This window comes from Marmota marmota, unplaced genomic scaffold (genome assembly GCF_001458135.2).
Source record: "Marmota marmota marmota unplaced genomic scaffold, marMar, whole genome shotgun sequence".
NCBI classification, from domain to species: Eukaryota; Metazoa; Chordata; class Mammalia; order Rodentia; family Sciuridae; genus Marmota; species Marmota marmota.
The window spans coordinates 41,733,219-41,746,271 of NW_026000108.1; the positions used below are offsets into that span (position 1 = coordinate 41,733,219).

At 37.5% G+C, this 13,053-nt stretch overlaps 1 protein-coding gene and 1 pseudogene across 4 annotated transcripts in view; both read right to left on the reverse strand.

Annotated features, from left to right (window-relative positions):
- Positions 1-3,575: 3,575 nt before the first annotated feature.
- The window catches only part of LOC125610974 (cyclic nucleotide-binding domain-containing protein 2-like), a 95,108-nt gene continuing 85,630 nt past the window's right edge, over positions 3,576-13,053 (reverse strand). For 3 of the 4 annotated variants that reach the window (XM_048784511.1, XM_048784510.1, XM_048784512.1), the window contains exons 13-14: positions 6,869-6,916; positions 3,576-4,460 (exon numbers count right to left, since the gene is read on the reverse strand). In XM_048784511.1, coding sequence (XP_048640468.1) covers positions 4,230-4,460; positions 6,869-6,916 — 279 coding nt within the window. In that variant the 3' untranslated portion in view covers positions 3,576-4,229. The remainder of the gene's footprint in view (positions 4,461-6,868; positions 6,917-13,053) is intronic. The other variant, XR_007341086.1, reaches the window with a different exon arrangement.
- On the reverse strand, positions 8,409-9,920 carry LOC107139043 (annotated as a pseudogene).

Here is a 13,053-nt window from a genome sequence, read left to right on the forward strand (position 1 = left end):
ATGGGGTGACATCAAACCAAAAGCTTCTTATAGCAAAGGAAACATAAACAGGGTGAAGATACAATTTACAGAATGGGAGAACATATTTTGAAGCTATTCCTCTGAGAAGGAATTGATATCTAAAATATATAGAGAACACTCAACAGAAAAAATCTGATAAAAAAAGGTGAATGACATGAAAAGATATTTCTCAAAAGACAATATACCGATAGCCTACAAGTGTATGAAACATTATCATTATGACTAATATATCAGGGAAATGCTAATGAAAACCACGATGAGATTTCAGGTCATCTCAATTAATATGGCTATACCAAAAAGACAAATGCTAGTGAGGATATAGAGAAAAGAGACTTCTCATACACTATTGGTGGGAATGTTAATTAAAATATCCATTAGGGAAAACAGTATGGAGGTTCCAGAAAAAAATTAGAATGATCCACTCATCACAGTATATCCTAAGGACCTGAAATCAGTACGTCAAAAGTTACATTTGCTTTAGTATGTTTATTGCAGAATAGTTCATAATAGCCAGGATATGTAATCAACATAGGTGCCCATAAATGGATAAATAAAATGCTTATATGTTTTATGAATTTTTATGTTATATAAATGTTTTTGTATATAATATATACAATAAATGCTATAAATGTTTTATATATGTAAAATTATAATGGAATATAATTAAACCATTAAAAAGGATGAAATTCTATCATTTGCAGCAACCTGAATGTAACTAGAATAAGTAGGCACAGAAAGACAAATATCATATATTCTGACTTTATCATGTGGAAACCAAAAAGTTGATCTCAAAGAAGTGGATAGGGCTAGGGCTGTAGCTCAGTGGCAGAGTGTTTGCCTAGCATGCGTGAGACACTGGATTCAATTCTCAGCACCACATAAAAAGAAACAAATAAAACAAAGGCATTCTATACATCTACAACTACAAAATAAATTAAAAAGAAGAAGAAGAGGAGGAGGAGGAGGAAGAGGAGGAGGAGGAGGAGGAGAATCGAAGAGTGGTTAACACAGTCCAGGAAGGGTATAGGGGTAGGGGTGTTGGGGAGGATGGACAATGGGTATTGGGATGCAGATGTACTGAAATATCACACTGTATCCCATAAAGGTGTACAGCTGTGTGTTAATTGAAAAAAAATTCAAAAAATATTTAAGTCAGTGGAAAATGACCACAACCTAATTCAGGTAATTTAATGGCCCAAACCCCTCAGGAATGAAGGTCTGGGTCACCCCACCAGGTAAATAACCATGACCAACTGAAGGGTTTTGGTGAAGGCCAAGGGAGTACAGATGATACTGTCTAAGGTGGATATGAAAATCAGCCATGACCACCTGATTATTTATGGAAGCAAGGACTGTAATTGTCGTGAGCATTTTCTCCATGTATTGTTATAGATATGTTTGTGTATTTTTATTCTTAAAACTTTTTTTCTATTGTGTATATTTTATATTTATATACACGATGTTTTTATTTTCTTCCTTTCTTATCCACTAGTCTTGGCACATAAGATATAATGACATTATGTCATATGGTTTAGGTACTATTAACCTTATGTCGTAGTGCCCAAGCCACAGGATATCAAAGAGAAAAGTAAACAGTATCCCAGGACCATGGATCCTCTTCCAGGGAGAGGGTTAATGCGCTTTCGGTTTTACACAGGATGGATGTCTCAAGTTAGACACGAGTATGATCTTATCATCGTCTTCATTTGAGATAAAATATGATTTAATGAGGTGCATATGGGTGCCAAGTTGACAAGAGTGGATTTGTAAATGTTAATTTTATGTGTCAACCTGATATTTTTGGATGAAATTAATACTTAAATTGGTAAACTTTGAGTAAACAAACTGCCCTCCATAAAGTGGTGGGCCTTGTCCAATCAACTGAAGGCCTGAATAAAACAAAAAGACCCACCTCCCTGAGCAAGAGGGAATTCTCCAGTAGTCAGCCTTCATTTGCACTATCAATTCTCGTAGGTTTCCAGCCTGCCACCCACACGGCAGATTTTGGACTCTGCGTCCTTAATAATTATATGAGTCAATTTATTATAATAAATTTTCATACAAACAGATTCTCTCTCTCTCTCTCTCTCTCTCTCTCTCTCTCTCTCACACACACACACACACACACACACACACACACATCCTAGTGGTTCTCTTTCTTTCAAGAACCCTGATTAATATAAGGAGCATGATAAATGCAACCTACTTTCAAAGTTCAGCAAGCATTTTAAATTAGAAAAAAAAGGTGGTAAAATATTAAAAATTGATGAATATGGGTAAAGGTATATGGAAGTTCTTTATATTATTACTGCAAATTTAAGTTATTTCAAATGAAAGCATTGAATATTTGCAGTAGGTGGCCACTTATTTTTCAATTAACAAAATTCAAGGAAGATCCTGATTGACATTTTGCATGATGGGCCAGGATTTCCCTTACTTACTTGAAGGGTTTTGTTTTTGTTTTTGTTTTTGTTTTTTTTTCTGAAATGAGAACCCAAGTCAGACTGAGACATAGGGAAGTCATGGGGGAGTGAGGGTGTCAGGAAGTAGAAATGAGGGAATGGGAGAGGCATACATGGAAGTAGAAAAGGACAATACCAGAATGCATGACCAGTTGATCTCTCACATAGACACCTGGGACTACTCCTGCAGGAGACCTGTGGTAGGCAGCCTCCAAGATATCCCCCCATGATCCCCGTCTCCACATTGTCATACCTCTATGTAGCGCCCTCCAGTGCTGCACCAGGATTGGTCTGTGTAACCAGTAGCACACCGTAGAAGTGATGATGTGTCACTTCTGAGATTAGGTCATAAAAAAGACTATGGCTTCCATTTGGGGCACTGGTCTCCCTCTTTCTTTCAGTTGACTCATTTTGGGGAAGCCACATAGGGAGGACCCTTACAAAGGGGTCCATGTGGCAAGGCGAAGCTTTCTCAGTTGAAGCCTCCTGCCGATGGGAAGAAGAGAGCTTGGACGTGGACCTTCCAGACTGAATCAGGCTTTAGTTGACAGCAGCCTTCACTGACATGTTAATGAAAGCCTCGTGAGAGGCAAAACCACCCAGCCAGCTGGCTCCCTGGTTCCTGATCACAGAAACTGTGAAATAAGAAATGTTTGTTATTTTAAATCACTGTTTGAAGTTATTACACAGCACAGGTAACTAGTATTGGACCCTTTGAGGGACTGTGTTGAAAACACCTTAGAAACATTCCACCAAAGATTGGAAGGCTGGAACGTTTATCCATCCAATCCCATTCTTACTCTGCTTGAGCTTTTCTCCTGGAGAACCCTCAGGGTGGGCACTGGGGGCGAGATGCTGTTGTCCTGCCAGAGTGCCTGAGAGCCGAAATCAGAGGTAGGTACCTGGGATAGAGGCATGAACAAACATCCACTAAAGTATCTAACCATTGTACCATCTTTAACTCTCCCAGGACAAGACACAGGTTTCATATAATGTGAAGTTCCCTGCAGGATCATTTCCCTCTTTATTCACTGTGTTAATTTTTCAGTCTTCCAAGTTTATATCATGGAAACATTAGCCTAAGAAGAACCAGGATTTTTTTAAGACTTTATTTTTCTGACTAAAAGAGTAATTTGCTAGTATAATATTCTTGAAAAGACAGAAATACTCAAAAAAGAAAAAAAAATAAACACAAAAATGCATAACTTGGAGACTGGGAATTTAACCCAATGGTAGAGTTCCTGCCAGTGCACATGTGGTCCTGAGTTCAATCCCCAGTACTGACAAAAGAAAAAAATAAAAAACAAAAAAACTACCATTCACAATTTACCATTGCTAAAGTCTTGTGCCATTTTGTATGTGGTAAACACACACATGTGCGCGCGCACACACACACACACACACATATTTTTAATTGGAATCATATTAGTCAGTTTTCTAGCCTGCTTTTATTACTAACAAATGTATTGAGCACACTATCCAATGCGAACTAAAACCTCTTGGATAACTAAATCTTGAACACATCATTTAATGAAAAATAACAGTACAACTTCTCAGGTTTCAATTGTGTTTTCCAGTGTAACAGTTACCAAGATACAGTTCTGAGCAAATTAGAGTGTGACATCATCTTTTTGAGCAGCACTGCATATATATATATCCTGTGCCCTCATCTCCGTAAAGGCAGGTCTTCGAGCATACTGAAATGAACTTTCACTTGTGTTTTTTAATGTCTTCTAATATTTTTAATTAAAAACAAAAATGAGCTCTGCCAGTGGCCCTGCTTCTTGTGTTCGGGTGCTGTGCCAGGAGTCTGTCCTTGTACTCATTCCACACTTGCTGTGTGGTCAGGTACTCCTGAATGGCCTCCTCTGTGGGGTAAGGACACACCAGCTCCAAAACTGCTCTCCTGAATTCAGTGCTGGCTTCTGCTAGAAATAAGTTTTTCGGAATAAAAATACATTCTGCTCCTTCACTAATCTAGAAGAGAGAAAAAAATATGGAATGCTTAGTTATTTAATACACAAAGGAAATGTAGTGCCGGATCAAACATGGACTTGAAAAAGTTAACTTGCCCCACCCATGTAAGGGCCTAATCAATCATCATGAATGTGTTGAATGTAGGAGGAGCTATGGACTGAGCTACCTAATCTGGGAACCAGGTGGCAACTGTAAGGTCATTTGGGTCCTTCTACTTCTGATATCCTTCCTTGTCAATACCTTAAGAGATAAGATTCTACAAAAGGAGTGCAAAAGGGTTAATTTAGAAAATAGAAATGCCAACTGGGTGTGGTAATGTGTACCTATAATCCCAGCTACTCAGGAGGCTGGGGCAGGAGAATTGAAAGCTTGAGGCCAGGTTGGGTGATTTAGCAAGAGCCTGTCTCAAAAATTTAAAAAAATGAAAATAAACAACTGTGGATGTAGCTAAGTGGTAGAGCATTTGCCTAGCATGTGTGAGGCTCTGGGTTCCATGGCCAGTACCAAGAAAAGAAAGTATGAGTGGAGGGGAAAAAAAATCTAAAACAAAAGAAAGGATGAATGCCAAATGGGACAAATCATACATGGTTTATGTACCAACAGTTATCAAGAATACAGACAACAATAAATGTCAGCGAGGATGTGGGGAAAAGGCACACTCATATGTTGCTGGTGGGACTTCAAATTGGTGCAACCAATCTGGAAAGCAGTGTGGAGATTCCTTAGAAAACTTGGAATGGAACCACCATTTGATCCAACTATCCCACTCCTTGGTCTATACCCAAAGGTCTTAAAATCAGCATACTGTAATAATGCAGCCACATCAATGTTTATAGCAGCTCAATTCACAATAGCTAAACTGTGGAAGCAACCTAGATGCCCTTCAATAGATGAATGGATAAAGAAACTGGTATATATACACATGGAATATTACCCAGCATTAAAAGAGAATAAAATTATGGCATTTGCAGGTAAATGGATGGAGTTGTGAAGTGAAGCATGACATTGTCCAAATCCAAAAAAACAAAGGCCAAATGTTCTCTCTGATAAGGGATGCTAATCCATAATGGGGGGGCATGGGGAAAATGGAGGAACTTTGATGGGGCAAAGGGGAGGGAGGAGTGGGCAGGGGCCACGGGGGCAGGAAAGATGGTGGAATGAGATGGACATCATTACCCTATCTATGTGTATGACTGCACATATGGTACGACGCTACTTCATGTACATCCAGAGAAATGAAAAGTTGTGCTGCAATTGTGTACAATGAATCAAAATGCATTCTGCTGTCATATATACCTAATTAAAATAAACTAATTAATCAATAAAAAAGGTAGATATATAACAATGTGCTGGTGACATGGAGTATGGTTCTGATGTTAACTGTGAATTCTCCCTCAGGAGGACATAGCATTCCAGTCCAGATGTTGCTCTTCTGTTGGTTCAGGTTCTGTGCTTCTGACTTCTGTTTACACTTTGCCCTTGCAGGGTCCGAGTGTGCCAGGGATTTAGCAATGAACACAGCACCGGTCACTTCCTCCCATCAGACCTCATCTCTCTTTAATTATTTAAAATTTCTGTCTCCTTAAGGTTTGTCAAGGTTTTTTGTTGTTTTGCAACTTGTATTCCTTCTTAATTGATTCTATTCAATGCCAAACTATCCTAACATAGGATCCTGATCCTCTAAAATACTTTCTACAGCAGTGCAGGAGTGGATTAGACTAAACTAAAAAAACAATTTTTTTTTCTTTCAGATTTTGAAAAAAGGAAAATGGCATATTCTTAGTTGGATGCTGCCTGGACTGCAGTCTCTTATTATGTAAGTGACTCTTGAGTTCTTCCTTTGTCCCAGTGCAAATGCTTTCCTTGCTGATGGCTGCTAGGAGAACAGAGACTGGCCTTGTAGCCAAGAGTTCTGCAGCTACCTCCTTACCTCCCTCCTCATTATCGGTTGTACAAACACAGGGATGGCTCTGGCTATGCAAGTTTCAAACTTCCTGAAAGATTCCTTCCTACTCTATGTATTCGAAAACTTTTGTGAATCTCAGGAAGGGGGTGAGGGGAGCCTAAAGGACTACTCCTAGGAAACTCCACATAAAGTTTCAGTTAACATGGGTAAATCCCAAATATGTGTAACATAGAAAATAGCACATGAAAAAAAAAGTATTTACTTAAGAGAAAGAAAAAATCTAAGGCAAATTCAAAAATTTGAAATTCTATTTAAAATATCTCAATAATTTTGAACTAGAAGTTTTATGATTTCTGTGAATCTCTTGGGACTTCTACACATAGGATGCTGCTAGGAGTGCTGTGTCCTGTCCGTGAGCTCCTGTGTGCTGACTAAATGGACATAGCATAAGGCATTTCTAAGAATGACCAGACATCATTTTGGAAAAATGACATGCTCTTACCAAGCACAAATGAAGATCACAAGGTTTTCCCACTGTTTCTTCCAAGCCCTGTAATTGAAAGAGAACTCAAATCATTTAACTTCAAAGGCACGTCAAATAAGAAACATGATTTTTTTTTAAAGAGAGAAAGAGAGAGAGAATTTTTAATATTTATTTTTTAGTTTTTTGGCGGACACAACATCTTTGTTTGTATGTGGTACTGAGGATCAAACCTGGGCCACACGCATGCCAGGCGAGCGTGCTACCTCTTGAGCCACATCCCCAGCCCAAGAAACATGATTTTTAAAAAGTAATTCCACTGTAGCGATGGACCTACACTTGATTCTTTAGGAGTCAAATAAAGTGGGAACTAAGCCATGTGAGAGTACTCTAAAATCCATATGAATCTGAGAATCAAATATTCACAGGAAATGAACTATATCACCAACTAAAACATCACTTAACATAACCAAAGCAAGTAATCCATTTTGTTAAGCTTTAAGAAATTTGTTCTAATGGCAAAACTGAATGAATATTACTTGTGGGGATTATTGGACTAGGGTTGGGACTTGTAAGACAGAAAAATTCTCATTCAGGAGGGCAGATAAAATAATCCCCATTTACTTAGTTATCAATATGTATGACTCTTACTTTCAACCCATACATGATTTTTATTTCTTAACTTAAGAGACAAATATTCATACATTTTTCTTCAGTGAAGAAGCCGAGAACAGGGCAGACGTTGGTAACCATGTGTTTAATACTCAGCTTTCACTTTGACACAGGAAAGTGAACACCTCAATTAAGTAGGAAATTACAAGCCAGTTTGAAAAGCCTGAACCCAGAAGCTAAGTGCCCTAAGGTCTATTAAGCAAAGGTTTGGGGAGGGAAAAACTTTTCAAAGTAAGCATTATGTGATTATAAAACAAAAAGGTTGGTTCATCTAATATTCTTTTTGAAAAAATATAGGTTCTGTCAAAAAGAAGAAAATTTTGTAATTATTTCTCAGTTAATATATCTCAATATTATGTGTGTGTGTATATATACATGCATGTGTATAAATTTTATTAGTACATTATAGTTATTCATAATATTAGAATTCATTATACATTCGTTTTATATATATATATATTATTAGAATTCATTTTGACATAATTATAAAAGCTTGAAATACAATTTGCTCCAATTCTGTCTCCAGTGCTTCCACTTTCACTCTCCTCCTCCCTCCCCCTGGTCCCTTTCCTCTACTGGTGTTCCTTCTGTTTATTTATAGTTGTTTTAAAGTAATGCTTTATAGATATACATAGAGGTGAAATTCACTGTGGCATATTCATATATGTACGTAGCCTAATTTGGTCAATTGCATTCTATTGTTCTTCTCTTTTCCCATCCCTAATCCCTTTCCTTCAATCTCCTTCCTCTACTCCACTGATCACTCTTCTATTTTCATGGTGTTTCTTTCCTCATTCCCCATTCCTTGGTCTAGCTCCCACATCTGAGAGAAAACATTTGACCCTTGATTTCCTGAGTCTGGCTTATTTCACTTCACATGATGTTCTCTAGTTCCATCCATTTACTAGCAAATGTCATAATTTCTTTCTTTCTTTTTTTCTTTTTTTTTTTTAAAGCGTCATGATCAGACAATTACATTTAGCAATCAAAGCATGGGTGCAAAAAAACAAGTCTACATTAAAAGCCTTTGTATACTTTCCACAGAACAGAAACTAAAGTAACCTGTTATACAATTAGTCACAAATACAGTCCTCAGGTCTTTTTGCCCATACCCAGGAGTATTGTCTGAACCATGTCTTCTTTGTAGCAGCTTGGCCCAGCCACCACTGCTCTGGGCTGAGTTCACAAATCTGTTGTAACCTGTAGCTTCCCTGTCACTTCCTGGCTCTCCTCTGCTGCTAGGCTTTGTTTCCTGGCAGGATTAAAACCTTCTGCCATTGCCATAGCTACTGCTGCTGTTGGAAGAGCCATGGTCACCTTGGTTTCGTGGTTTGGCAAAGTATTGGTCCCCACCACCAGAAGATCCAGAGCGTCTGTCTCCAAAATTTCCACTCTTCATGGGTCCAACATTTGATGACTGATTGTTGTAACTGCCAAAATCATTTTAGCTTCCACCACCTCCAATATTGCTTCCATCATTACCAAATCCATTGTAGCCATCCCTGCTGCCACCATATCCAACACCACCACGGCTGCCACCAAAGCCACCACGACCACTGAAGTTCCCTCCATGACCAAAATTGTCATTTCCACCAAAACCACCTCCACGACCACCACCAAAGTTTCCAGAACCACTTCGACGTCTTTGGCTAGATGAGGCGCTAGCCATCTCTTGCTTTGACAGGGCTTTCCTCCCTTCACAGTTGTGGCCGTTCACAGTATGGTATTTCTGAATCACAATCTTATCCACAGAGTCAGGGTTATCAAAAGTTACAAAAGCAAAGCCCCTTTTCTTTCTACTGCCTCGGTCAGTCATGATTTCAATAACTTCAATTTCCCATACTGTTCAAAATAATCTTGTAGGTGATGTTCTTCAGTGTCTTCTTTAATGCCACCAACAAAGATCTTTTTCACAGTTAAGTGGGCCCCTGGTCTTTGAGAATCTTCTCCTGAGACAGCTCTCTTTGGTTTCACAACTCTTCCATCCACTTTGTGTGGTCTTGCATTCATGGCTACATCCACTTCCTCCACAGTGGCATAAGTGACATACCCAAAGCCTCTGGAACGCTTGGTGTTTGGGTCTCTCATTACCAGTCTGTGAGTGTTCTCCATTGCTCAAAGTGGTTTCTCAGACTATCATCAGTTGTTTCAAAGCTCAGCCCTCCAATGAATAGCTTCCGCAGCTGTTCGGGCTCTTTAGGGGACTCTGATTTAGACATGATGGCAGCAGGGATAGAGACTTGAACGATGCTTTCTCGGCGGTGTCCATGGGCAGAAAGCAAATGTCATAATTTCATTCTTCTTTATGGCTAAGTAAAACTCCATTGTGTGTATATATACCACATTTTCTTTATCCATTCATCTGTGATGGGCCCCTGGGTTGATTCCATAACTTGGCTATTGGAAATTGTGCTGCTATAAACATTGATGTGGCTGCATCTCTACAGTATGCTGATTTTATATCTTTTGGATATATGCTGATGAGTAGGATAGCTGGGTCATATAGTTTCCATTCTAATTTTTTGAGGATTCTCCAGACTGCTTTCAGAGGGATTGTACTAATTTGGAGTCCCACCAACAATGCATGAGAATACCCTTTTCCCTATATCCTCATCAACATTTATTATTATTTGTATTCTTAATAATTGCCATTCTAACTGGAATGAGATGAAATCTCAGAGTAGTTTTGATTTGCATTTCTCTGATTGCTAGAGGTGCTGAATGTTTTTTTCATATATTTGTTGGTCATTTATATTTCATCTTTCTGAGAAGTGTCTGTTTAATTCTTTTGCCCATTTATTAATTTGGTTATTTGTTTTATTTGGTGTTTTTGAGTTCTTCATATATTTTTGTATATTAATCCTCTGTCTGAGGAGTAGGTGGCTAAGATATCCCATTCTGTAGGTTCTCTCTAGATGCTTTATATTATTTCCTTTGCTGTGCATAAGCCTTTTAATTTGATGCTGCCCCATTTATTGATTCTTGGTTTTATTTTCTTGTGCTTTAGGAGTCTGGTTAAGGAAGTTGGTGCCTGTGGCAATATGTTAGAGTGTTGAACTTACATTTTTTTCTAGTATTTACAGAGTTTCTGATCTAATTCATTGGTATTTAATCCACTTTGAGTTGACTTTTGTGCAGGGTGAGATGTAGGGATCCAGTTTTATTTTTCTGCATATGGATTTCCAGTTCTCCCAGCACTGTTTGTTAAAAAGGTGTCTTTTTGCTAGGGTATGTTTTTGGCACCTTTGTCAAGTATCAGGTGGCTCTATCTATGGGGATTTGTTTCTATGTCTTCTATTCTATTCCATTAGCTTTTGTGTCTGTTTTGGTACCAATGCCTTGCGGTTTTTGTTATGATAGCTCTGTAGTATAATTTGTGGTCCAATACTGTGATGTCTGCAGCATTGCTCTTCTTGCTCGGGATTGCTTTGTCTCATCTGGGCCTCTTATTCTTCCAAATGAATTTTAGGCCTTCCCCCACCCCCTAGTTCTGTGAAGAATAGCATTGGTATTTTGATGAGGATTGCATTAAATTTGTATAATGCTTTTGGTAGTACAACCACTTGGATAATATTAATTATTTCCATCTTCTGAGGTCTTCTTCAATTTCTTTCATTGGTATCCTGTGGTTTTCATTGTGGAGGTCTTTCACCTCCTTGGTTAGATTTATTCCCAAGTCTTTTGTTGCTGTTGTTTTTGATTTTGGGGGTTATTGTGAATGGGATAGTTTTCCTGATTTTTTTTTTTTCCTCAGCAGATTCACAATTGAAGTAAAGGAAAGCAGTTGATTTAAGTATGTTGATCTTATATCCTGCTACATTGCCAAATTTGTTTATAAGCTCTATAAAGTCTTCTGGTGGAGTTTTTTTGTGTGTGTGTGTATGTGTGGGGGGGTGCAGTTCTAGATATAAGAGTGTGTCATTAGCAAATAGAGATAATTTGACTGATTGCTCTGGCTAGAGTTACAAGGACTATGTTGAATAGGAGTGGTAAGAGTGGACATCTTTGTCTTGTTCCTAATTTCAGAGGAAATGTTCCCCATTTTTCTCTGTCCAGTATGATGTTGGCCTTGTATTTGTCATATACTGCTTTTACAATGTTGAGGTAAGTTCCTTCTATCCCTAGTTTCTCTAGAGATTTAAACATGAATGGTGGCTGGACTTTGTCAGATGCTTATTTTGCAAATACTGAGATAGTTATATGATTTGTGTCCTTAACTTTATTTATGACTTGAATTGCATTTATAGATTTGTGTATAAAAACCAACCTTGCATCCCTGAAATGAAGCCCACTGGATCATGGCGTACTATCTTCTTAATGTGTGTGTGTGTGTGTGTGTGTGTGTGTGTATGTTTTGGTTGTAGATGGACACAATACCTTTATTTTGTTTATTTATTCTTATATGGTGCTGAGGATCGAACCCAGTTTCTCACATGTGCCAGGCAAGTGCTCTACCACTGAGCCACAACCCCCAGCTCCCTTACTGTGTTTTTTAATGTGGTTTTTAGATGTTCTATTAAGAAAATTGTATCTATGTTCATCAGGGATGTTAGTCTGAAGTTTTCTTTCCTTGATGTGTCTTTGGTTTTGATATCATAGTACTGGCTTCATAAAATAAATTTGGCAGTGTTCCTTCCTTTTCTATTTCATGGAATCATCTGAGGATTGACATTAGTTCTTTTTTAAAGGTCTGATAGAGCTTGACTGAAAATTCATCTGTCCTGGGCTTCTCTTTGTTAGAAGACTTTTAATTACTGATTAAATTTCATTGCTTAATATTAGTATGTTTAAGTTTTCTGTACCATGCTGGTTCGATTGGGTAAGTCATATGTATCTAGAAATTTTTCAATGTCTTCAACACGTTATAGCTTATTGAAATAAAATTTTTCAAAATAGTTTCTAATGATCCACTGTATTTCAGAAGTGTCTATGGTGACATTTCCTATTTCATCTCTAATTTTGTTGATTTGGGTTTCTTTCTTTTGGTTAGTTTGGCTAATGGTTTATCAATCTTGTTTATCTTTTAAATGAACTAACTGTTTCATTGATCCTTTTTATTATTATTATTCTCAATAATAATTGAGATCTTAATTATTTCCATTGTTCTATTAATTTTGGAATTTTTTATTCTTTTTGTAGGGTCTTGAGGTTTATATTAGACTATTTATTTGGTATCTTTTTATCTATTTAATATAGGAGCTCAATGCTATAAACCTTTCTCTTAGAACTGCCTTCATACTTTCTCAGAGATTTTGATATGTTTTATCTCTATTCTCATTTGCTTCTAAGATTTTTTAAATTTCTCTCCTGATTTCTTCTGTGACCCATTTCTCATTCAAAAGTGTAATATTTAATCTTGAGTTGTTAAAATTGTTTTTTATCTTATCATTGATTTCTAATTTCATTCCATTATGAGCTAATAGGATGCAAGCAATTATCTCTATATTTTGTATTTGCTAAGGTTTGATTTATGCCCTAAAACATAATCTATTTTGTAGAAAGTTCCAGGTGCTGCTGAAAAGAAAGTGTTGTTG